Genomic DNA, 24,832 nt, shown 5'->3' on the forward strand with positions numbered 1-24,832 from the left:
CTTCTTGCTCTTCCCACTCCTTCTATGGGTGGTGACGTGCTGTGACGTCATCAAGATGGAACGTCGGCCCGCTGTGCTGCGTCGGAATCTATGGTCCCATCAGCTGTTTGTGAAGCTGCAGCTCCCGGCATGCATTGCGGCCCCCGATGGCATGCTGGGAAGTGTAGTTTGACATCAGCTGACAGATCTTTATGCCATTGAGTCTTAGCCCGCTGCCCACCCCCAGTCACATGTGTGGACATGATCGTGGGTACATAGGGTCACGGTGCTCAGCCAGCGGGGAGGAGCCCGGCACGACTGAAACGTGTTATTTTTCTGTATCCCCCCCCTTATCTGTGCCAAGATGGCGTCCATACAAGCTGCCAAGCGGGCGCTCAGGGCTCAGCTGAAGCAGAAGCTAGCGGCCCTAAGCGACCTAGAGAAGCTTCAACAGTCCCAGGCAGTGACTCGGAAGGTGTGTGCTGCACGAAACTATCGCCCGGGCAACATGGTGGGGAGTTCTGACCTCAATAGTATTATGTGAGGGAGGGGGCGACACAATTTATAGACAGGCGAACAGTGTGCTTATAAATAAAGTTTATAAAAAAAAAAAAAAAACTGCCATTGCTGTAGAAAGAGGCGGGGCACGTGCCATCCAGTCAGGCGGCAGCTTCTATTTTGTAAACTGAACGCTTATTGGTTGTTTTGGGTAACAGGCTGTTGTTACCTGTAGCAACCAAAATGGAAAGCAGACCTGGGATTGATTGTTGTGGGCAACAGAGGCTGTTTTAAAAAAAAAATTTTTATCAAGGTTTCTCTATATGTGGTCCATTGAAAAGTACACCTGTGGTCAGCTGACACTCACCGGCCACTTTATTGGGTACACCTGTTCAATCGCTTGTTATCACAAATAGCCGGTCAGTGATTTATGGTCTACTCCTTCAATATGGTTCCACAAAACCGTCGGTCTATCAGGAGGAGTGGGCTATGGAGCTTGGCTGTACCTAGGGTTGTCACCTGGCCGGTATTTTGGCCACTTGTATTTTTATATTAAAAATACTGGCAGTACATTGCCGGTATTTATCCAACCAACCCCCCTCCAACTCCTGGAATGTTGCACCATATGCTATATCTGTTTTTCAAAACCAGAGCGCATCCAGCTGTTACAAAACTACAACTCCCAGCATGCCCGGACAGCCGTTGGCTGTCAGGGCATGCTAGGAGTTGTAGTTTTGCAACAGCTGGAGGCACCCCTGGTTTGGAAACTGACCTATACTATATACTACTATATAGTCCAACATGCTGGGAGTTGTAGTTTTCGTTTGGGACAGCTGCTGAGCCACAGTACCAAAAATTGTACTGTTAAAAACTACAGATCGGGGCGCAAAAAATGGGCCCTCATACATGCCCGTATAAGGAGAAATAAAAAAGTTATAGGGGTCAAAATAGGACAAAATATCCCCCACACGTGTGTATCCGGTGATGTTACGCATATATAATTAATTATGCAAATTAGCATAGCCCAGTATGTTTTGTTTTTTTTTTGCAAGAAAGGTGGCGACCCTAGTTGTACCTCCATTGCACAGTACTGGGATAAAGATCTGCCCCTCTGCCATTAGACCAGTGTTATCCAAATAGTGTGTCTCCTGCTGTTGCAAAACTACAATCATGCCCAGACAGCCTTCAACAGGATGGGATATTTATCAATACCTGTGCAGAGTAAAGGTTGCCCATAGCAACCAATCAGATTGCTTCTTTCATTTTTCAAGGCCTTGTTAAAAATGAAAGAAGCAATTTGGTTCCTATGGGCAACTGCACCACTCTTCCTCTACACAGGTTTTGATGAATCTCCCCAACACTGTTTGGAAAACACTGAATCAAACAGCCGTTTCTGTAAAATTGTAAGAGACTAATTTCACGATTGTCTCTCGGAGGTATCGGGTTCCATTATTGTTAGTACCTAAAAATAGGATGCCGACATAAATTTGTAATGGAAGTACCCCTATTGTCGAACGGAATTGCCCATAGTGACTCAGTTTGGGTGTATCTCCTATTTTAAAGGGGTACTCCACTTTCCAGCATTCCGGCTGCGTTCGGAACTAATGTTCCAAACGCTGTGCGCGCGCGCACTGCGGTGTGGGTCACGCCCCCTTGTGACATCAGGCCACGACCCCTCAATGTAAGTCTATGTAAGGGGGTGAGGCGGCCGTTACGTACCCTCCCATAGACTTGTATTGGGGGCGTGGCCGACCCTCGCGGCGTGTGCACTGCATTCGGAAATAAACGTTCTGAACTCAGCGGGAAGGCTGGCCAGTGGAGTACCCCTTTAAGCGGACTCAGGATGGGGGCTGTTGCCTTTTGAAATAGTGCATGACTCCTTACAGCCACAAAAGTGAATGGAGTCTGCTGCTTCCGTCAACAGTATGTCGGGATCCCATTTTTGGCGGTTTGCCAATGGACATGTTTAAAAAGGGCACGTAACGTAAAGTATTTATACCTTAATCCTGCTTTTCCCACAGAGCCTCTTGTGTGTTTGAAGTGCAGCTCAGCTCCTGGTACCAAACCTCTTGTTTGGCTGGAGTGTCTGATTTTACACACTTTTGCACAAATTTCTAGGGCAGAATTTACAAAAAGTGACTATGTTAAAGGACATCTGCAACGTGATTAACACTTATCCCCTATCCACAGGATACATCTCTATGGGAGAGGCAGCATTCGTGCCTCCCCGTCTCCCCCATAGAACTGTATGGGGACAGGGAGGAGACGGGGCATCACCGTCGACCTCTAGGTCGACGCTACGTCACCATGAGCTCTAATGGCGGCGCCCCGTTAGGGAGATCGAGGGGGGTCCCAGCAGTCGGACCCCCCGTAATCAAACACTTATCCCCCCTGTGGATAGGGGATAAGTGTCATACCGCTGCAGTTGTCCTTTAAGTGTTTTTTCTCCTCCTTTATTTTGGATGGTGGTTTGGTGCCATTGCAGCAAAGTGTCCCACAGCATTTGATAACTATGGTGCAATGGCACCAAACAACTACCCCAAAAAAGGGTGGAAAAAAATCACATACCATTTTTGCCTGTGTACCGACACTTTCTTCCTTGGCATGGATTTCCACCATGACAGACCTCTTTTCACAAAAAAAAAGGCTACCTACCTACCAGGAGGGGTGAAGGACTTAAAAAGTAGACTGGTTGCTAGCTGCGGTGTGCAGTGTTATTTCACGAAGATGGAAATCTGTGATCCCCCCTACAATTACTGACTGGTTTAGGGAGGTGCTATTTTTTCTTGGTATGGAGGAGTATATGGCTGCTGCGCGATCTGGTCCTCTGACTTTTTCTACTCACTGACTACCATGGTTGGACTTTCTTGAGACTCCAGAGTATTGCATCTTCTCTTTATCAGGAGCAAGCATTCATAGGAACACTTATGTGCCCAATAATGTCCTATGTAGAAGGGATTTTAGGGTGGTTTTACACAAACAATACTTTTTGTGTTATTTTTCTTCACTTTTGATGAAAAAAATAAGTTAAAATAGCCCAATTTAAATGCCACCCAATAAAACCTGCATAAAATACACATGGAAATCATGGCATTTGCACTCTGGTCAGTGTTGGTCTCTGGTAATCTGTTCCCCGCTAATCACCAGGGACTTCAAAACTCATCAGAACCCTGCCAACTGGATGTCCTACTCCAAGGGGAAAATTCTATCAATATTTCAGTCTTGGAAAGTCCAAGGGGTTATCCAGCAAAATGTTTTTTTTGTTTGTTTGTTTTTTTTTGTTTTTAAGTGCCCAGCTGAAACCAGGCATAGTTTTTTTCTTAGATTATAACACAGCCTTAGCACTTTTATTGAAGAAAACATTTTGCTGGATAACCCCTTTATTGCTTTAAAGACCAGATCATGTTTCCTTTTTTTCATTATTTTAGTTTTTTTTTCTCCTTGACTCCTAAGAGCCATAACTTTCATTTTTCCTTTTATGAAGCTGTTTGAGGGCTTATTTTTTGTATGGCAAGCTGTAGTTTTTTAGAGGTAGATGTAGAAATGTTATACTTCTACCCTCTAGATCAGTGATTCCCAACCGGGGTGCTGCGGGATTTTGCTGTCAAAATTATTTTTTTTTTATTTCCCGGCGCGCTGACCGTGCATCCGTCCATGCATCCCCCAGTGTCCCCCTCCCCACTGCAGCCCAGTGGGTGCCTTGCCAGAGAGGGGAAGTATGCGGAAGCTGCACCGGGCTGATGTAGGGACCTGTGCCCCAGCGTCCCCCTACCCCCTGTGGCGCAGTGAATGACTGTCCTGCCGGAGCCCTGGGTTGATGCCCTGCCGGAGAGGGGAAGAACGGGGAAGAAAAAAGGGCTTGCTTATGGTACTGTACCATGTCCATCCCCTCCCCTCTCAGCCATGTCCATCCCCCCCCTCACCCATGTCCATCCCCCCCCTCACCCATGTCCGTCCCCCCCTCACCCATGTCCGTCCCCCCCTCACCCATGTCCGTCCCCCCCTCACCCATGTCCGTCCCCCCCTCACCCATGTCCGTCCCCCCCTCACCCATGTCCGTCCCCCCTCACCCATGTCCGTCCCCCCTCACCCATGTCCGTCCCCCCCTCACCCATGTCCGTCCCCCCCTCACCCATGTCCGTCCCCCCCTCACCCATGTCCGTCCCCCCTCACCCATGTCCGTCCCCCCCTCACCCATGTCCGTCCCCCCCCTCACCCATGTCCGTCCCCCCCCTCACCCATGTCCATCCCCCCTCCTTACCCATGTCCATCCTCACCCATGTCCATCCCCCTCCTTACCCATGTCCATCCCCCCTCCTCACCCATGTCCATCCCCCCTCCGCACCCATGTCCATCCTCACCCATTTCCATCCCCCCCTCACCCATGTCCATCCCCCCCTCTTCTCACCCATTTCCATCCCCCTTCTCACCCATGTCCATCCTCCCCCCTCACCCATGTTTATTCTCCTGTCACCCATGTCCACCCCCCTGTCCATCCCTGTCACCCAGGTTCACCCCAGTCTACTCCTTGTCACCCACACACCTCTACACCCCTCTGCCACCCTGTACACTCTTTTTACACCCATCTGTCACCCATATGCACTCCTCTACACCCCTCTGTCACCCATGTACACTCCTCTACACCCCTCTGTCACCCATGTACACCCCTCTGCCACCCATGTATACTCCTCTACACCCCTCTGCCACCCATGTGTCTTTTACACCCATCTGTCACTCCTCTATCACCCATGTACACCCCTCTGCCACCCATGTACACTCCTCTACACCCCTCTGTCACTTCTCCACACCCCTCTGTCACCCATGTACACCCCCGTTACCCATGTACACCCCTCTGTCACCCATGTAAACTCCTCTACACCCCTCTGCCACTCATGTACACTCCTCTGCAACCCATGTACACTCCTCTACACACCTCTGTCGCCCATGTACACCCCTCTGCCAACCATGTACACTCTTTTACACCCATTTGTCACCCCTCTATCACCCATGTACACTCCTCTACACCCCTCTGTCACCCATGTACACTCCTCTACACCCCTCTGCCACCCATGTACACTCCTCTATACCCCTCTGCCACCCATGTACACTCCTCTACACCCCTCTGCCACCACTGTAAACCCCTCTCTCACCCCCGTACACTCCTTTACACACCTGTCTCCCCTGTACACCCCTCTTTTACCCCTTTACACCTATACGCCCCTGTATTCCTCTTCATTTGTAAAAGGGGAATCTGGAGGCTAATGCGGAGCCTAATAGATTTGTTTTGCAGGTTTAACGGTGAAGAGTTGTGGCTGGAAGAAATGGTCAGGACCAGACGGAGAAGAACATGGAACAATGCTTATCAGAGAAGACGTCACATGTGAGTTGCTGTATAAAGCAGCACTTTAAACTACATACCCACTGATAAATAGATATTGGATATTGTGTATTGCGGCCTTTTTCCTTTATTTTAATTTTTTAAATTTTTTTTAATTTTGTCAACTTCTGTAGAGGTGCCACACGATTATTTTTTTTCGCGGGGTGCCAGGAGCCAAAAAAGGTTGGGAAACACTGCTCTAGATCATTCAGTCACCTGAGCATATGTACAGTACACTGCAATACTTATGTTTTGCGGTGTACTGCTATTTTGCCTTTAAAAAGGCAGCTGGCTGCCTTGACAACCAATTAAGCCGATCAGAGAACTGACTGGGGTGACAGTGACAACATCTACATTATTTGAGCACTTAGAGGTTAAGCCCTCTAGGATTGTTGCAAGATTTCAGCTCTGAAGCTTGCAAAATTGCTCATGCAGATTTTTACATACAGGCTGTAAGTAAAGAATAGTAAAGTATATTGCCCAACAAAAAGAATTCCAAAGGCACTCACCTAGTACTGTGTGACTTCTTTGTTTTATAACATAAATGCAGGATAAGGTGGCCTTATGCCGCTACAAGTGTAAGACGCCAGTGCATTAAGGTTGGTGACTAGAGATGAGCGAACTTACAGTAGATTCGATTTGTCACGAACTTCTCGGCTCGGCAGTTGATGACTTATCCTGCATAAATTAGTTCAGCTTTCAGGTCCTCCCGTGGGCCGGAAAAGGTGGATACAGTCCTAGGAGACTCTTTCCTAGGACTGAATCCACCTTTTCCAGCCCACCGGAGCACATGAAAGCTGAACTAATTTATGCAGGATAAGTCATCAACTGCCGAGCCGAGAAGTTCGTGACGAATCGAATTTACTGTAAATTCGCTCATCTCTATTGGTGACAGCTGTTTCTTTCCATTAGGAACTTGAACAGACCATGTAGAATTGATATCAGAGTCTTCCTATAGCACTGTGTTTAGTTTTTTTTCAAATAGATCTTAAGTATTTATATACATGTAGTTGTATTTCACAACACTGTTCTATTTGTATGCATTTTTCCACTCACCTGTGCTTCACGTCACTAGAAGGGGAGTGTACATAAGGAGGAGTTCATAGCTTAGAGGAAATGGTCTAAGTTCCTAGCGGAAAGAAACAGCTGTCACCTATCTTAACACACTGGTGTCTTACACTAGTAGTGGCATATGGCTGCCTTATCCTGCATTCGTGTTATAAAATAAAGAAGTCACACAGTACTCGGTGAGTGCCCTTGGAATTCTCTTTATTGGACATTATAATGTACTGCTATGCTATGCAAAAGAGCACCATCAATTCGGACTGGTGTGCATTCACACGTTCACCACAGTAAGCCACACATTAAGGCAGACCGGAGCTAAGGGGATACTTGCAGTGCCTGCACTCTCTGTTTTTTTTTTCTTAATTGTAAAATATATTGCAATTCATAAACTGTAAAGTGGGATGACCAGATAATCCTAAAACACATTTACAAAAACTATTAATACATGTGGCATGGATACAATGACTTTTATGTTTGTTAGTGGTTACCTTGTGTCACCTATAAGGCAATACAACAAAGAACATGTTGCCGAGGCCACCCACTGGGAAAATCCAACACCAACAACAAAAGCGTCAGCAACAAGAATGTATGAAACATTACAAAAGTTTATTTATTGAGAATCATATAAAAAATGCATCATAGCAATTAATAAGCACAGTGTACACAGCTGGAAGAAAAGGCAGGAACATACAGGCTCAAAGTGAAGGGTATTAGAATGAAAAGAACACTGACAAACGTTGCATAAACAGGGGACTCAAATGAAGAAATGCAGTCAATGCAGAGAGGCTAAATAAACTGAGTACAAGTGCAACAACAGTCAGAGAAAAGGACAAGTGTATATTACCACAACAGAGCCATGTAGTTACCTGCACCTACCCCAACGCACGTTTCACGCCAATGCGCTTCGTCAGGCAACGTTTGTCAGTGTTCTTTTCATTCTAATACCCTTCACTTTGAGCCTGTATGTTCCTGCCTTTTCTTCCAGCTGTGTACACTGTGCTTTTTAATTGCTATGATGCATTTTTTATATTATTCTCAATAAATAAACTTTTGTAATGTTTCATACATTCTTGTTTCTGACACTTTTGTTGTTGGTGTTGGTAGTGGTTACCTTGTGTTGAAAAAAGTTGCATTTTTTTTTCGTCTGCAAATCCAGTTCCTTCACTCATTTTTAGACCTCCATGATATGCAGTTTGCAACCTGCTCCTCGCTTCATTTTCTTCAAGTGCACATTACGTATGAGCTCTACATATTGGGGGAGATTTATTAAAACCTGTCTAGAGGAAAAGTTGCTGAGTTGCCCATAGCAACCAATCAGATCACTTCCTTCATCAAGAAGCAATGTGAAAGAAAAGGCCTCTGCAAAATGAAAGAAGCGATCTGATTGGTTGCTATGGGCAACTCAGCAACTTTTCCTCTAGACAGGTTTTGATAAATCTCCCCCATAGAGTATATTTTAGGAAAAGCTTTAATTATACATGCATATCAAACATATGCACTGGGCACCATTAACCCAACAGTGGTCAAAAAGTCTTATTGAAGAGTGTCCACCTGGCCTTTGGTTGATGTTTATTTTTTTTTTCAACTATAAAGTTGAAATCAGATTGTGCATTTCTAGACAGAGTACTAATGCACACACCAAACACATTGCTCTTAACATTATTTGTGTTACATAAAGTGCGGTATAAAGACTGACATGCAGTATTAGTTTTTTTTAAATTAGGTTTATTAGCTTATTATTATTAGGTTTATGTGCATAGTTTCTCATGATAAAATATTCTTGCAGTTACTCTCTCACCACCGCTACCAGAGCGCTAAGCGCATTGCTGTTTTTCTGAATATGTCTGATGAGATCCAGACTGGAGACATCATACGTGACATTTTCCGTCAAGACAAATCTTGCTTTATTCCACGTTACCAGCCTCGCAGTACACATATGGATATGGTGAGCCTCGGTTCACTGGAGGAAATCAACCTGTTACCAGTAACCACATGGAACGTACGCCAGCCTGGAGAAGAAGACTGCAGACAGGAGGCATTGGCCACTGGTGAGAGCCTCTGTAGGGTTATATTTTGTCAATCTACTCAGGTCACATTTGTTTTGTAGGAATAGTCTTCTGTCATGGTATACCAAATACAAGAATTATATCATTTTCATCAATTTTTTTAAACTATTGGGGTTTATGGAATTTTTAAGGTAAAAAAGCAGAGAGAGCAATGAACTACTTTGAAGGAATGAACACAAGTATAAGCCTAGAAACGCATATGCAGTTTTAAATAGCATTTTTGAGCCAAATCCAAAAGAAATAGGAACAAATAACTTGACAGTATTCTTCTGATTTCGGGGGTCCTGTCTATCCTCTATCTTTTTGGTAATAAAAACCTGTTAAAAGAGAATCGATCACTGCAACTAGATCTCTCCTTTTATAAGATAACATACTTCCTTCATACTGTATTTTCAGTTTATCCATAGCACTGTAGGGAGGAGAAATTTGAATGGAGATACAACTCATCATTGGAGTGTTAAATGATGGTGAAGAAGAAGCTTTTTCAAGTGTTCGTTGAGGGTTTCCATTGATCAATGGGGTCCCCATTGGATAGGAGACAACCATGTTTGGTGGAAAACCGTTTGAAATGACTCCAAAAAGTAAAATTAGTTTAAAACAACAGCAACTTCTACCTATAGCCCTTCTGCTAACTCAGATTTTGCAATAGCTAGGACTCCAAAGGGTGAATATCGCTGGTGAAATATATTACATTTCTGCAATTTTTCTTTATGGCTATGGACACATTTCCTAGTTTTTGATGCATTTTTATCTTATATAGAATAAAATACTGTAATTGGTTTTAATACATGTTTACAGTTTTTCTTGTGCAGGTTACACTGTAAACTGCTCAGATCTGTTCAGTCTTAATCCCAACAACTGGCTTCTTGTTGACTCAATCATCAGCCGTCTTCTCATTCTTGTGAATGGTCATCTAACCACAGATTATATCAGATTGGAGCTTAGATGTGCCTTTATTAGAAGAATGAGTATAGTCTGAATATTGAACCAACATGAGCTGGCTATAAGGATTAAGATCCATTGAAGTTGAGCAGCTTGCAGTGTATTGTAAGAAGTGTAAGCTGCAAAAATGGTGAAAATAATGTTCTAAAACCAACTTCAGAAATGTTTTATTCTGCATAAAATATATTATTCACAAAAAATATGTAAAGGTGTCCATAGCCTTTGAATTGCCACAATTATTACGAAGGCATTAGCAGCAACCTACAATGTAACCTGACATCCCTCTAGATTTCGGTATCTACAGACACCTTGCCCTTTTGCTATTATAGCTGGCTGATGCAAGCAATATTAGATAACTAAAGGTTTCAGTAAAGCCCCAGTCATAAACTCTTGAAAATGTACAACAACTACTTATATACAAACAAATTATTACAGGAGGACTGGATCTTGTGCTTGTACCAGGACTTGGATTTGACGACAAAGGTCACCGTTTGGGAAGGGGTAAAGGCTATTATGATACTTTCTTAGAGCGCTACAGTCGTCATCTTTCTGACAAACCATATACCATCGCTTTGGCTTTTCAAGAGCAGATTTGTGACTCCATCCCTGTAACGGAAAATGATTTTGAGATAGATGAAGTCATCTGCGCCTGAGACCCGGAGATGCTAAAGAAATGACGACGTGATAATTTTCCAATCTCGACAGCGTCTTGCCCTTAGATCTTTCCTTCCTCTTCATTTAACCACCGTTCAGTTGTACCTGCTATCAGAATAAAGCTATGCTCCATATTCTCGAAACCTCATTAGTCTCATCTTTTCTAATATAGCTGAAAGAGAAAGTGTGTGAACTCTTTATTTCTGCATGAATGGCTCAGAAATCTGATGTAATTTGGATAAAAGAACGTAAATATATTCAGATGGGATGTCCAAGATTCAGGCAAATTCCCCAAGCAGGAAAGATCTATAAGAATGGAAAAGTAATATGAAAATGTCTTAATTAACTTGCCATCAAAATCCTTATCTGGCAGCTGTCAATGTGGTGTATAGTCTAGGCTTCAGTAACACGAAGGGGGGGTTCACTCAGTAAGTGCTGTATCACTCCTAGCTTTTTATTCCTAAGGTTGTTTTGGTTTGACCCCTACAATTTAACACTTATGTATTAACGGGGACATTTATCATGGTTTGCTTTGGTAAGTGAGTTCTATAGGCATTTTTTTTTTTTTGCTTTGGGTTTGCTTATCATACACGCATTTATCATACTATCACAGGGGGTTGATAAATTTGGCTCACATAAGCAAAAACCAATAATCACTTTGGAATACCATTTTCTTAGCACACATAAGCAAAAAAAAAAATAAAATGTATGTGTTTTTCCTCCTAAATGTACTTACACGTTTTTTTTTTCTTTTCAGGTCCGTCTATCCTGTGGGCTACTTCAGATTTGGTGGACTAAGATGACCAGCGTTTTTTTGTTTAATATTAACAACATTTTGTAACAAGGGCTTGTGGGGGAGTGTTTTTTTTTTGGAATGTTTTTTTAAATGTGTTTTTTTTATTTACTTTACAGGCTCAGTAGTGGAAGCCGTCTTATAGACTGAGTCATATACTAAGCTGGGGCTTAGCGTTAGCCCCAAAAACAGCTAGCGCTAACCCCAGATTATTACCCCGGTAACCACCACCACAGGGGTGTTGGGAAGAGCCGGTACCAACAGGCCCAGAGCGTCAAAAATTGCGCTTCTGGGCCTAGGTGGTAACAGGCTGGCGTTATTTAGGCTGGGGAGGGCCAGTAACAATGGTCCTCGCCCACCGTGGTAACGTTAGGCTGTTGCTGTTTGTTTGGTGTCTGGCTGAGAATAAAAATACAGGGAACCCAATGTGTTTTTCTTTTATTATTAAAATTATTTATGGGGGAAAAATAAATGCATAGGGTTCCCCATATTTTCATTCTCAGCCAGATACCAACCAAGCAGCAACAGCCTGACATTACCAGGGTGGGCGAAGACCATTGTTACTGGCCCTCCCCAGACTAATACCAGCCTGTTACTGCTTAGGCCCAGGAGTGCCATATTTGACGCTCCGAGCCTGTTGGTACCGGCTCTTCCCGACACCCCTGTGGTTGTGGGTACTGGGGTAATAATTGTGGGTTAGTGCTATCTGTTTTTGGTGCTAAGCCCTGGCTTCCACTATTAAAGGGGTATTCCAGGCAAAAACATTTTTATCCCCTAACCAAAGGATAGGGGATAAGATGTCTGTTCGCGGGGGGCCCGCCGCTTGGACCCCCCGCGATTTCCCTGCAGCACCCGCATTCTATGTGAGAGCTGCGTCTCCAGTTTCGGAAACCTCCGGGTTTCCGGGACGGGGGACGTGATGTCACGCCACGCCCCCTCCATTCATGTCTATGAGAGAGGGTGTGATGGCTGTCACGCCCCCTCCCATAGACATGAATGGAGGGGGCGTGGCGTGACATCACGTCCCCAGTCCCGGAAACCCGGAGGTTTCCAAAACTGGAGACTCAGCTCCTGCATAGAATGCGGGTGCTGCAGGGAGATCGCGGGGGGTCCCAGTAGCGGGCTCCCCGCAATCAGACATCTTATCCCCTATCCTTTGGATAGGGGATAAAATGTTTTTGCCCGGAATACCCCTTTTAAGTCTGTAAAGTAAATAAAATAAAAAAAAATGTTTAAAAAACTTTTATTCCAAAAACACTCCCTCACAAGTCCTCGTTAACCATTTTATTAACATTAAACAAAAAAAACAAAAAACACTGGTCATCGTCGTAGTCCACAGGATACACGGATCTGAAATGAGGAGAAAGAAAACTAGAAAATAAATTAGTACATTTATTGTAACCCACCTGAACATTTCCCGCCTGCACCGCACAGCATGACTACAACTCCCAGCATGCCCTTACAGTAAGGACATAATGGGAGTTGTAGTCATGCAGCAGGGCTGGGGGGAGATGTGCAAGCGGTGACAAGCTTGTCACCTTCCCCCACTGCATGACTACAGCTCCAAGCATGCCCTTACAGTAAGGACATGCTGGGAGTTGTAGTCATGCGGCACAGGCAGAGGACAAGCTTGTCATCCACCCCCCCCATCTAACACACTCCCCCCGTGCCACACAACTACAATTCCCAGCATGTCCTTATAGTAAGGACATGCACGAAGTTGCAGTGATGTGTGGGGGAGGGTGACAAGCTTGTCACCCTCCTGTACATCTCCTACTTGCTTGTCCCACCGTGCCTGTGAAAACGAAAGTTGAAAAAAAGGCACAAAAAAGTCTCACCTGTAACATTTTGCACAGCTTCGCTCCCCTACCACCCGCCCACATATACCACCCACCCGCTAGCTATTGCAGGACTACAACTCTCAGCATGCCCTTACAGTGAGGACATGCTGGGATTTGTAGTCCCAACACCTTGCAGGCAGGTGGTGGATGTGAGTGGGTGCCGGGGAGCGAAGCTGTGCAAAAAGCCTCACGTGCAACTTTTTGTGCCACTTTTTAAAAAAGCTGTCATAGGCCAGGTCTGACCTTTCTGACACTTGCGACTTTGTGAAGGGAGTTTGCGACTTTTATTTGCTTACGTGCGACTTTCGCAATGATAAATCCTGGATCACTGCAAAGTAAAAACTGAAAAAGTAGGGCAGATTGGTAAAAATTGCTTAGGTGCACGTGCGACCTTTGTAAGCAAAAAAAGCTTCTTAAATCCCTTCATAAATCTCCCTCTAAGTGTTAAAGGCTGGAATACCCATTTAAGTATAAGCTCAATTTGTCATGTCTCCTAAGGGAAAGCCACCCGACAAAACAGTCATTAGATGTGTTACTTACACATGTCAGAATGTCACCCTTTTAGGCTTTAGATATCAGGGCTCCAATTCATGTGAGAGCCTCAACCTGCAGACTGAGCTACACCTTGTTTTTTAGCCCAATAACCGGCTGTCATAAGCACCTATGCTGATTTGGCCAAACTGAAAACCAGGACTGGCCTGAAAACAGACTTTAGTCATCAGCAGCAATGGTCTGCTAGGGATTCAACTATTCTTGGATTCTTCATATCTGATCCAGCTTTTCCTCGATAAGAAATGCGCTTTCTAAACAGGGTAGCTACGTCAACCAGCAGTCTAAGCTACACTTTTTTTTAAAGTCTATTAGGCTGGGTTCACATCACGTTTTTGCCATACTGTTTTCAATCTGTTTTTCTAAAGAAAACCGTATGGCAAAAAAAGGATGGAACAGTATGGAAAAAAGTAAACTGTATGAGTTTTTAAACAGTATACTGTTTTTAAAAGTGCATACAGTTCCGTCAGTTTTTATAGAAAAAAAAAACCCATACGTTTTAGAAAATGTCCATTTTTAATGGAAGGGGTCTTGGGTGAGGACTTTAGGATGCAAATGCGCATGTGCAAAGTAAAAAAAGTATACGTTTTCCCATATGGAACCGTATACATGTGCGTTTTCCATTGACGTCTATGTTAAAAAAAAAATGTATGCGGTTGCAGTACGGTTTTTAAACCGGAGACAAAATCGTGGTCAACCACTGTTTTGACTCCTGTTTAAAAACCGTACTGCAACCACATAGGTTTTTTTTAACAATGACGAGTGACGTCCTCAACGCGATGTCACCGTGCACAGTGACAGCGCAGGACGCCGCCGGAGCCAGAAGTACCCCGGGAACAGGTAATTATAACACCGGGGATGGGGGAGGCAATGGGGCAGCGGTGGTGGTTGGACTCAGGAGGACCCCAGGACAGGCCGGGGGAGAGAAGCGGGTGGCGGTCTCTGGCCCCACAAAAGCCGCTGCAGTTCATTGATTTAAAGCGCCCGCGTTAAATCATTGATCTGCAGCGGCTTCTGCCCCGGCGGGGGGGGAGGGAAGAAATAGCTGATAACTTATACCGGGATATCGGTATAAGTTATCGCCTATCGGCCTGAAAGGTACCAGATTATCGGCCCTAAAAAATCAATATCCTTATAAATTCTTCAGCATGTTTTCGTATCCATCTATGCCCCTCATGACCCATTCCAATATCTGTCATGGCTTCACAGCAGCTGTCTAAAATTGGTTGCTGTAGACAAATTTGTTATTACAGTTATCTTGCATATAAGAACAAAGCACGTCAGGATTTTCTGTCTGTCATATATGAAAAAGAAATAAAGTATTGAGGCAAATAGACGTACACTTGCGCACTATTATTAGAGCGCTATGGAAGCTATGTACATGTGAAATAGGGCCATGTGCTGGTGGCTGGAGAGTGCTACATAGTGATGTTTTCTATACACAGACGTTGCGTCAGAATTTAAAGAACTGGTATTTTACAATGACTTTGTTCAGCAGTTTGGCTGTGATCTGCTGTGCAGCAATCTATTACCAAGAGTACAGTGGTCCCTCAACATACGATGGTAATCCGTTCCAAATGGACCATCGTTTGTTGAAACCATCGTATGTTGAGGGATCCGTGCAATGTAAAGTATAGGACAGTGGTCTACAACCTGCGGACCTCCAGATGTTGCAAAACTACAACACCCAGCATGCCCGGACAGCCGTTGGCTGTCCGGGCATGCTGGGAGTTGTTGTTTTGCAACATCTGGAGATCCGCAGGTTGAAGACTACTGGTATAGGAAGTTGTACTCGCCTGTCCACGCCGCTCCGGACGTCACCGCTCGTCACCGCTGCCCTGGATGTCGCCTTCAATCGCTGTCGCCACGTCCCCGAGGTGTCCCCGACGCTTCGGCAAGGCCTCTGCTTCCCCAGCATCCTCGCTCTCTGTCGCCGCCATCACGCTGCTACGCACGCTGCTCCTATTGGATGACGGGACGGCGTGCGCAGCGACGTGATGACGACGATGGAGAGTGTCGACCATGCAGGGGATCCCGAAGAGGACGCGCCGGAGCCCCGAGGACAGGTAAGTGATCGTCAGTGGACCACACGGAGCACCGTAAATGGCTATATGGTGACAGCTGAAGCAGTCAGCGCTGCCGGATAGCCGTTTATGCGATGGCCCTGACATAAAAAAGCATTGTATGTTGATGCTGGCCTCTGAGAGGCCATCGCATATGGAAATTATCGTATGTCGGGGCCATCGTAGGTCGGGGGGGTCACAAGATTATGATATGAGCCCAATCATGACTACACTGCTGTTTAGCTCTAAAACCTATATAACAATTCGCAAAGCATCCATGACATCCTACCATGATTTTTGATGGCCAAAGTCAAAATCTTTAGTCGACGCTTCGTAGAACACCATGTTATTGGTGCACGCTACATTTGCTTTTTAATATTTTCCGCCATACAATTACATTGCACAAATTAGAATTAGAGCATTGGCAGCTGAAAGAACAGATCAGTTCACCGCAAACCACACTGCTGTAATTGGAAGGCAGATGTATAAATTAATAGAGGTTATCAGAAAGCAGGGCAGCACAACAGACTTGAGGGGAGTGCAAGCTGGATGACTCGGTCACAAGTCCCATAAATCCATATAGAAAAACAGCAGCACACCAGGAATCCGTGAATAATGTGTGGCTTTTATTCACCAAAACATCAGAGGTTGCGACGTTTCAGCCGTCTCGCACGGCCTTTGTCAAGCAGTGACTAGTACAAAATGCAAAGTATATATAGCATACAGGTGTGATTCAATTAGTGATGTGACATGTTTACAATCAAAAGAAGAAACGGTTCAGTGACAGTATGATCATAGGCTACAGGACATATGACAATCACCGCATATACAGTACAGACCAAAAGTTTGGAAACACCTTCTCATTCAGAGTTTTCTTTATTTTCATGACTATGAAAATTGTAGATTCACACTGAAGGCATCAAAACTATGAATTAACACATGTGGAATTATATACAAAACAAAAAAGTGTGAAACAACTGAAAATATGTCATATTCTAGGTTCTTCAAAGTAGCCACTTTTTGCTTTGATTACTGCTTTGCACACTCTTGGCATTGTCTTGTTGAACTTCAAGAGGTAGTCACCTGAAATGGTCTTCCAACAGTCTTGAAGGAGTTCCCAGAGATGCTTAGCACTTGTTGGCCCTTTTTGCCTTCACTCTGCGGTCCAGCTCACCCCAAACCATCTTGATTGGGTTCAGGTCCGGTGACTGTGGAGGCCAGGTCATCTGGTGCAGCACCCCATCACTCTTCTTCTTGGTCAAATAACCCTTACACAGCCTGGAGGTTTGTTTGGGGTCATTGTCCTGTTTAAAAATAAATGATGGTCCAACTAAACGCAAACCGGATGGAATAGCATGCCGCTGCAAGATGCTGTGGTAGCCATGCTGGTTCAGTATGCCTTCAATTTTGAATAAATCCCCAACAGTGTCACCAGCAAAGCACCCCCACACCATCACACCTCCTCCTCCTCCACACCAGCACACCTGTGAAGTGAAAACCATTTCTGGTAACTACCTCTTGAATCTCAACAAGAGAATGCCAAGAGTGTGCAAAGCAGTAATCAAAGCAAAAGGTGGCTACTTTGAAGAACCTAGAATATGACAGATTTTCAGTTGTTTCACACTTTTCTGTTATATATATAATTCCACATGTGTTACTTCATAGTTTTGATGCCTTCAGTGTGAATCTACAATTTTCTTAGTCATGAAAATAAAGAAAACTCTGAATGAGAAGGTCCAAACTTTTGGTCTGTACTGTACATAAGATGCCTGCCGCATATGACATTAAAACAATCGTGAAAATACATTCACACACGTGTTCTTTTGTTTACCCGATGTCATATCCGGTCTGGGCCGGAAATGGTAGAGACACCATTGCATTGTACTCCGTACAGCGTTCCCGCATGTCCCCTTGGGCGATGCAAGTGCCGAAGCTCCTCCTCCTAGGTAGGTACACTCATTATGGATATCACCTGCACTGATATTATTTACTTTATGACTGTTGCTGTGTTGTATTTTCCCGATTGTTTTAATTTCATATGCGGCAGGCATGTACCTTATTTTTCGCCTGGGGGAAAAAGCCGATGCATCTTATACGGCGAATACACCCCTATCGCGGCGGTCCCTGCGGCCATCAGCGGCCGGGACCCGCGGCTAATACAGGACATCACCGATCACGGTGATGCCCTGTATTAACCCTTCAGACGCGGCGATCAAAGCTGACCACGTCTGAAGGGAAAGTGACACTAACCCGGCTGTTCAGTCAGGCTGTTCGGGACCGCCACGATTTCACCGCGGCGGTCCCGAACAGCCCAACTGAATAGCCGGGTTAGTGCTTACAGGACACCGGGAGGGACCTTACCTGCCTCCTCGGTGTCTTCTCCGTTCAGGGATCCCCTGTATGGCCAGCACTCTCCCTCCTCGTCATCACGTCGTGGCGTACGTGCTTCGGCGTGCGTAACGACGTGATGATGGCGACGGAGAGCAAGGATACCCGGCCGGCAGCAGAGACATTCCGGAGCAACAGGGACACGGCGACAGCGATGGAGCGACATCCAGGGCAGCGGTGACGGGTCCGGAGCGGCGGGGACACGTGAGTATTACCTCCTATGCAGTGGTCTTCAATCTGTGGACCTCCAGATGTTGCAAAACTACAACTTCCAGCATGCCCGGACAGCCAACGGTTGCTTCATGTCCTGTAGCCTATGATCATACTGTCACTGAACCGTTTCTCCTTTTGATTGTAAACATGTCACGTCACTAATTGAATCACACCTGTATGCTATATATACTTTGCATTGTTTACTAGTCACTGCTTGACAAAGGCTGTGCGAGACGGCTGAAACGTCGCAACCTCTGATGTTTTGCTGAATAAAAGCCACACATTATTCACGGATTCCTGGTGTGCTGCTGTTTTTCTATATAAATTAATAGAGGATCACGTGGAAGAGGGTTCTGGTCCAATTCCTTGCACTTGTGTCTATTATTTATGCATCTGGGGCATTTCAGTTTATGTTGTTCTTTGAAGTTTTGTTAATGTTTGAACATTTCCCATATGAATTCCCTTGTGGATTGCTCTGAACGGCTTCAGAAAAGGCACTTGCCCTACAATCTGTGTTTACTGCAGGGATAAAATGAATCATATTTACTTTTTCAGGGTGATGAGAATTTTTGTTTTGAACAGGAAAAAAATATTTTCTATTTTCAAGCAACTCTATTAGCTTGAAGGATAAGTCCTATTTATCCTTCTCGTAGTATATTCCTCCCAGAAGTAACATGGTGGGTAACATAATACCAATAAGACCATCTATACCAGAGGTCTTCAACCCAGTCCTCAAAGCCCGCCAACAGTCCAGGATTTGAAATTTCCCCTGTTCCAATCTAATGGAGTAACTAAGAAACCCCGGAATGTTCATGGACCTTGAGGACTGGGTTGAGGACCACTGATCTATACTACATGTGCACATTTATCTATAGACTGTGGAAGACAGAATCACTTGAGGACCTGCTGAGTTGCACAACCATCAGCCAGTGAATTACTGACTGCGGGTCTGAGTCCTCTGTCCCTAAACACAAGGCTTCTGAACCAGTTAGGTAAACAGCAATAGTTTCATATGTTGTTGAAATTTCCATTCGTTGCCGATTTATTACTACTGTTCTTGGATAATAATGTGGTAGCTTTACCACCTGGGTGGAAAAGTTGCAGTAGGAACCGCTGACTATATTTGTGCACAGTATGAGAAAATATTATAAACCTAAGCCTTATAAAAAACAGGTAGGGCTGATTTATTCTTATAAGCTAGTTCTCCAACTTGTAGATTAAAAAGACCAAGTGTCATCTCTGCCCTCTTTTAACACTGGCATATTTAAAGGGATTATCCTACCAACAACACTTATCCCTAGAATATGAGATAAGTGCATGATTCCTAGAGCTCTAACCACTTTGACCCTGAAGAACAATGACCCAGAGTCTCCAGTCACACATGCACACTGCCGCTTTATATGTGTACATTGGGCTGTCAGAATTAGATGAGCACTGTACCCATCTATCCATTAGCTCCCATAAGCAGTGAATGGAGTGGTGGCTTGCATGCATAACTACTAAGGACCTCCATTCTTGAGATCTCTATGGGGGATTGCGGTGGCCAGACCCCAAGTGATCATACACTTTTTGCCTATACTGTGGTTGAGCAGCTCCTTTTAAATAGAAGCCAATGAACACCTGCTAAGAAATGTATGCTGTGGCCATTGGTAACCATATCTCCTTTTACAGCAGAAGCAGGAATACTTGTGATGTGTATAATTACTTGATATCATGTTTTTTATTAGTCCAAAATATGATTAAAAAAAAACAAGTGTCACGCACCATGGTTGCTCTACTTTATGTTTCTGTATTACTTACAGAAACAACGTGTTTTGTGTCTTGGCATACAAGCGGGTATGCACTGTTAGTGACAGCTGTTTCACGTTAATCTGTGCTTCTACAAACCTCGTCCCCCCCCCCCCTACTAGCATCACCACTGATACACAAACATATTGTGGCCTTATTTAGAAGGGGTGCGATTTTAGAAAAGTGCAGTAAAAAACAAATTAAAACCATACGAAAAGGTAAGCTGCTACTTATATTAGGGTTTCTAAAAAAAATGCCAAAGTCTATCCTAGTACCTGTGTCCTACCTTCATGATGTTGTAATGTCCCAGTACAGGACATGGTCCTGCACTACACTTAGGCCCTGTCAGGTTGAGTCCCTCAGTGACCTGGGGGCTCCCCTGCAGTGTCTCCCCTGCTGTTATTATAATTGTCCTTTATTGTCAAAGGATTGTAGTCAGTGTTCTAATGTATAGCTAGTCTAAGGGACTTGTGAGATGTCTGAAGGACCTGTGGAATGTCACCTGTTGTGTTATGTTGTCACATGATGTTACCCAGAGAGCACCAGCTTAACCTATGACCCGCAGCTTGACCAATGGACTTTAGTCCAGCCCCCACTATATAAAGGGGCGACCATTACAATTCACTCTCTTCTCTTACCACCTGCTACTGAGCACAGAAAACACCAGAGATCTCAGTGCTAGTGACCAGCATCTGGAAGGCCGCAAAGCTACAGTCATTCCAGTAAATCAAAAGAATATGTCTGCTGTCACTACCCATAGTAAAGTCCAGTTTAAAGTCAAGCCTCAAGATAATTATCTAAAGTCTAATACCAGTCTAATTGGTCCCAGCAAGCTGCGAGGTTATTCTGTGTTCCTGACCACCTCTGTGGTATTCTGGCCTAGCTGTGAAGAGAATACCATGTATCTAAACTCAGTAAAGCCTCCGTTAAACCATAACTGGATGTGGACTCTCCTTTCACTACCTAGCCATTGGAATAGCGGAAATACAGTTCGTTTGGTTCCGGTACCCAAAAACCACTCTGGTGTCATGAACACTAGGGGTTAACAACATCTTGCCCCAGGGGTTAATACCATCTGGCTCCACCGCTCCACTCCGTGGTCCCGCCATACACCATGGGTCACCACAGTGTGTTTTAACATGTTCAATTAAAGGACATCTATAGTGCAAAATAACTTATCCCCTATCCGAAGGATAGGGGATAAGTTATAGATCGCAGGGGGTCCGAGCGCTGGGGCCCCCCGCGATCTTCAGTACGGGGCCGTGGCAATATACAGGAAAGGGGGCGTTCCGTCCCCGAATGACGCAGCGGCCGACACGCCCCCTCCATGAATCCCATAGAGATACATGAAGGGGGAGTGTCTGCTGCGGCTTTCTGCTGGGGACGAAACTTCACTTCCGGCAGACTGCCGCGGCCCCGTCCAGGAGATCCCGGGGGGCCCCAGCGCTCGGACCCCCAGCGATCTATAACTTATCCCCTATCCTTTGGATAGGGGATAAGTTATTTTGCGCTGGAATACTACTTTAACTGCAATAAAACTTTTCCTGACTTTATTGACCATTTATGTTCTCTGAACCTTGTATGTAGCGTGCACATTGTACTACCATGTAGAAACTATTACGATCGCACAGAACTACATACCCTACAAGGCCAATTCTTTTATTGGTCGATATACAGAATTTCATACATAGAGCTTATGGGGCCCTTCCTAGTGCTAGTTAACACCACCAAACTTATTTGACCCACCCCTACCTATTTTAAGGTAAATTACCAACACATTGGCCCCTAGTTAGTAAGGGTTGGGTTGTATTTGTTGTTGGTTTAACACCTTGAGGGGCATACCTGTATGCCCTTGTCACACACCCCTTCTATGACGCGGGCTCAGGAGCTGACCCTGCATCAGCTGCCGGGACCCATGGTTAATGCCGGGGTCAAAAATTTTCTCCACAGAATTCAGAATTCTCTTTTTTTTTTTTTTGGAAACCTTAATAAATATGTAGGTTTCTTATTTGTTGCCATGCTCCTTTGGTTGGGTTTTATTTGATTTTGGTTGGTTTTGTGGGTTTTTCCTGCGCAATATGTCACACAATTGCGCAGCCATGTTGCAAACAGCGGTACCCCCCCCCCCCCCACCTGAAAAAAAAAAAAGAACCTGTTAGAAAGAGCTTGGTAAATAAGGGCCATTGGTTGCTAAAGTTGTAGTACTAGTGGCGAGGTACCTACACAGGTTCTTACCAGCTATCAGTCAAAAGGGGCGACACGCCTTCTTTACCGTGAGGACTGTGAATTTATGGAACGGTCTACCTCAGGAACTGGTCACAGCAGGAACAATTAACAGCTTTAAAACAGGGTTAGATACATTCCTGGAACAAAATAACATTAATGCTTATGCAGAATTATAAAACTACATCCCTTTCCCTTATCCCCTTACACCCTTCCCTTCAATTCCCTGGTTGGACTTGATGGACGTATGTCTTTTTTCAACCATACTAACTATGTAACTATGTAAGGAATTCAACCAACCTGAGCCTGGCATCTTCTGGGGCCTAAAAGCAACCATACTGGATGCCTCCATTGACATCACACTTGGCATGAAATGTAACATATTTATAGCATTTTTTATGAAGCTACACAAGACACAAAAAGTCTATTTCAAATATTTTTAATGAAATAGCGCCTTTCCTTATACATTCTTCCTGTGCATTAAGATGACACATTTTAATCTTTCTAAAGACTGGCATAAAGAGTTCTTCATAAATTTGCTGATGATCACATATATCTCTTATTTAGTCTTTTATTTTCTTCACGTATTTAGTATTTTATTTTCTTCACATATAGACCACAAAGATCTCTAACTTAGCTCAATATATAGCCTACCAGAGATGTCTGGCCTAAATGACAAGGCCCCTTAATAATATTCATAATATTAATAATAATTATGTATCAGTATATAATATAGAATTCATGCTAATAGTAGTATTGAGTACAATGCATATTCTTATACATTCACATTATACAATATATATATCTATATAATATAGTCAACATTTCCCAATGTCTTTGCTCTTGTAAATAATCTGACATATTTATTTGTAGATTTTCAGGAGTAAGAAAATAGCTTGCCCTTTTTATTACAGGTGAGAGTCTATGCTGCTTTTAGTATATTATGAGGAAGGAAATCTCCCACCTTGAACTCTTTGCATAACAAGAACCAGATATTGGAAAAAAAAAAGTTTGTTTTCATTCCACAGAACAGCACCATTCATGTCCACTGGCTGTGTCTGGTATTGCAGCTGAGCCAGACACTACCCATAAAAATAGAGGTGCTGATTTTTGGAAAGAAAACAGACCTTTTTTTTTTTTTTTCCGAATACTGGAGCATTCCTGATGAACCGGTCACTGACTTAAAGACTGCGCAAGCTTAAAATGTCGGTTTTGCACATTACAGTTCTGACGTCACATTCTTTCACTGTCATCACTGAATAACAATCATGTTTATCTTAACTAGGCTTATTTCCAACCAGGGAGCGGCAAATTTTGACATTGAGTCTGTAACTCTGTATGTAAATATTGAAAGCTCACTGAGGGGGCCAAATGTGGCTCTTTATGGTTCTGAACTTTTAAGAGGCAAATTATCCTAAATTCAAATAAAAAAATACATGTAATGCTAAAAGCAAGAATCGCTGTCAATGTATCGAAGAAAGGCACGAAAGATGGAATGATTGTGTATTGCTGTTCTTTTGATGCTGCATCATCTCTTTGGCTGTTCACCGTTTGTCCTCTAAATGTCTTGTTCCTTTTCTCTTATGCAGATGAATGCTGAATTCACATCTTTGAGGTCTGTGCATGTATGTCAGCTTGATGTGTCTTCTTTGTTGTGGTTTTTATACTGTCTGATGACTATCCAAGAGGATCTCTCTGGAGGGAGGAGGATTTGCCATAGTGTAATTCCTACGCCTATTATCTGAGTTCATAGAAAATGCTAGCATCATACCTTTAATGTGCACATTGTGAGTGTCCTATATATATATATTGTTCCATATCTTTTAGTTTCTACTCCACAGGGATTGATGTATATCAGTAGCTATATTTACCCATTCCTGGTCAGTATACACAGGATTCATGGGGAGTGCAAGTTGAGCAGTCTTTCTGTTTCTGGAGATTAGGACTTCATGGTGCAAATAGGTACCACAATGACTAAAATTACCGTACAGGCAGCTGCGGTGATAAGCGCCGCCATCTTACAGACCTTGGCTCGCCGGAACTCTGCTTCCTTTCTTTTCAGCAGAGAATCGTAACCCGGTGTGTAAATGTCTTCCATCCAAAACTCCAAATTATTTGGGTTCAGGGATTCCTGAGTCTGTAAGGGAAAAAAATCACAGTAGATCCCAGAAATTATAGAGGCACAGTTTGAAAAAGATTAAACTTTACCTGGCCAACAGGAAGCATTAGTATACATATCGTTCAATACATGATATTCTGATTGTATAATGTATCTATGATCTACTTTTCATCCAAAGTTGGGTTCACACATATTCTTTAAGGGTACGTTCACACGAGCGGAACCACAACGTATTTTGCGCTGCAGATCTGCCGCTGAAGGACCCCTGCATGGT

The 24,832-nt window shown here is 44.1% G+C and overlaps 2 protein-coding genes across 5 annotated transcripts in view; one reads left to right on the top strand and one right to left on the bottom strand.

Annotated features, from left to right (window-relative positions):
- Positions 1-19: 19 nt before the first annotated feature.
- On the top strand, positions 20-10,739 carry MTHFS (methenyltetrahydrofolate synthetase). 4 transcript variants are annotated; one of them, XM_056571554.1, is made up of 4 exons: positions 430-454; positions 5,768-5,857; positions 8,706-8,967; positions 10,363-10,739. In XM_056571554.1, the coding sequence occupies exons 2-4, from the start codon at positions 5,825-5,827 to the stop codon at positions 10,578-10,580; spliced, it is 513 nt and encodes a 170-aa protein (XP_056427529.1). In that variant the 5' UTR covers positions 430-454; positions 5,768-5,824; the 3' UTR covers positions 10,581-10,739. The 4 variants fall into 4 exon arrangements, with proteins under 4 accessions (XP_056427527.1, XP_056427529.1, XP_056427531.1 ...); XM_056571552.1 differs by lacking the exon at positions 5,768-5,857 and having other exon boundaries at positions 20-454; XM_056571556.1 differs by lacking the exons at positions 430-454; positions 5,768-5,857 and adding an exon at positions 707-859.
- A 12,123-nt stretch (positions 10,740-22,862) lies between these two features.
- MINAR1 (membrane integral NOTCH2 associated receptor 1) overlaps positions 22,863-24,832 on the bottom strand; it is an 83,496-nt gene continuing 81,526 nt past the window's right edge. The window contains exon 4 of the mRNA XM_056571557.1: positions 22,863-24,576. Within this exon, the coding sequence (XP_056427532.1) occupies positions 24,379-24,576 (198 nt within the window). The 3' untranslated portion in view covers positions 22,863-24,378. The remainder of the gene's footprint in view (positions 24,577-24,832) is intronic.

This window comes from Hyla sarda, chromosome 4 (assembly GCF_029499605.1).
Source record: "Hyla sarda isolate aHylSar1 chromosome 4, aHylSar1.hap1, whole genome shotgun sequence".
NCBI lineage: Eukaryota > Metazoa > Chordata > Amphibia > Anura > Hylidae > Hyla > Hyla sarda.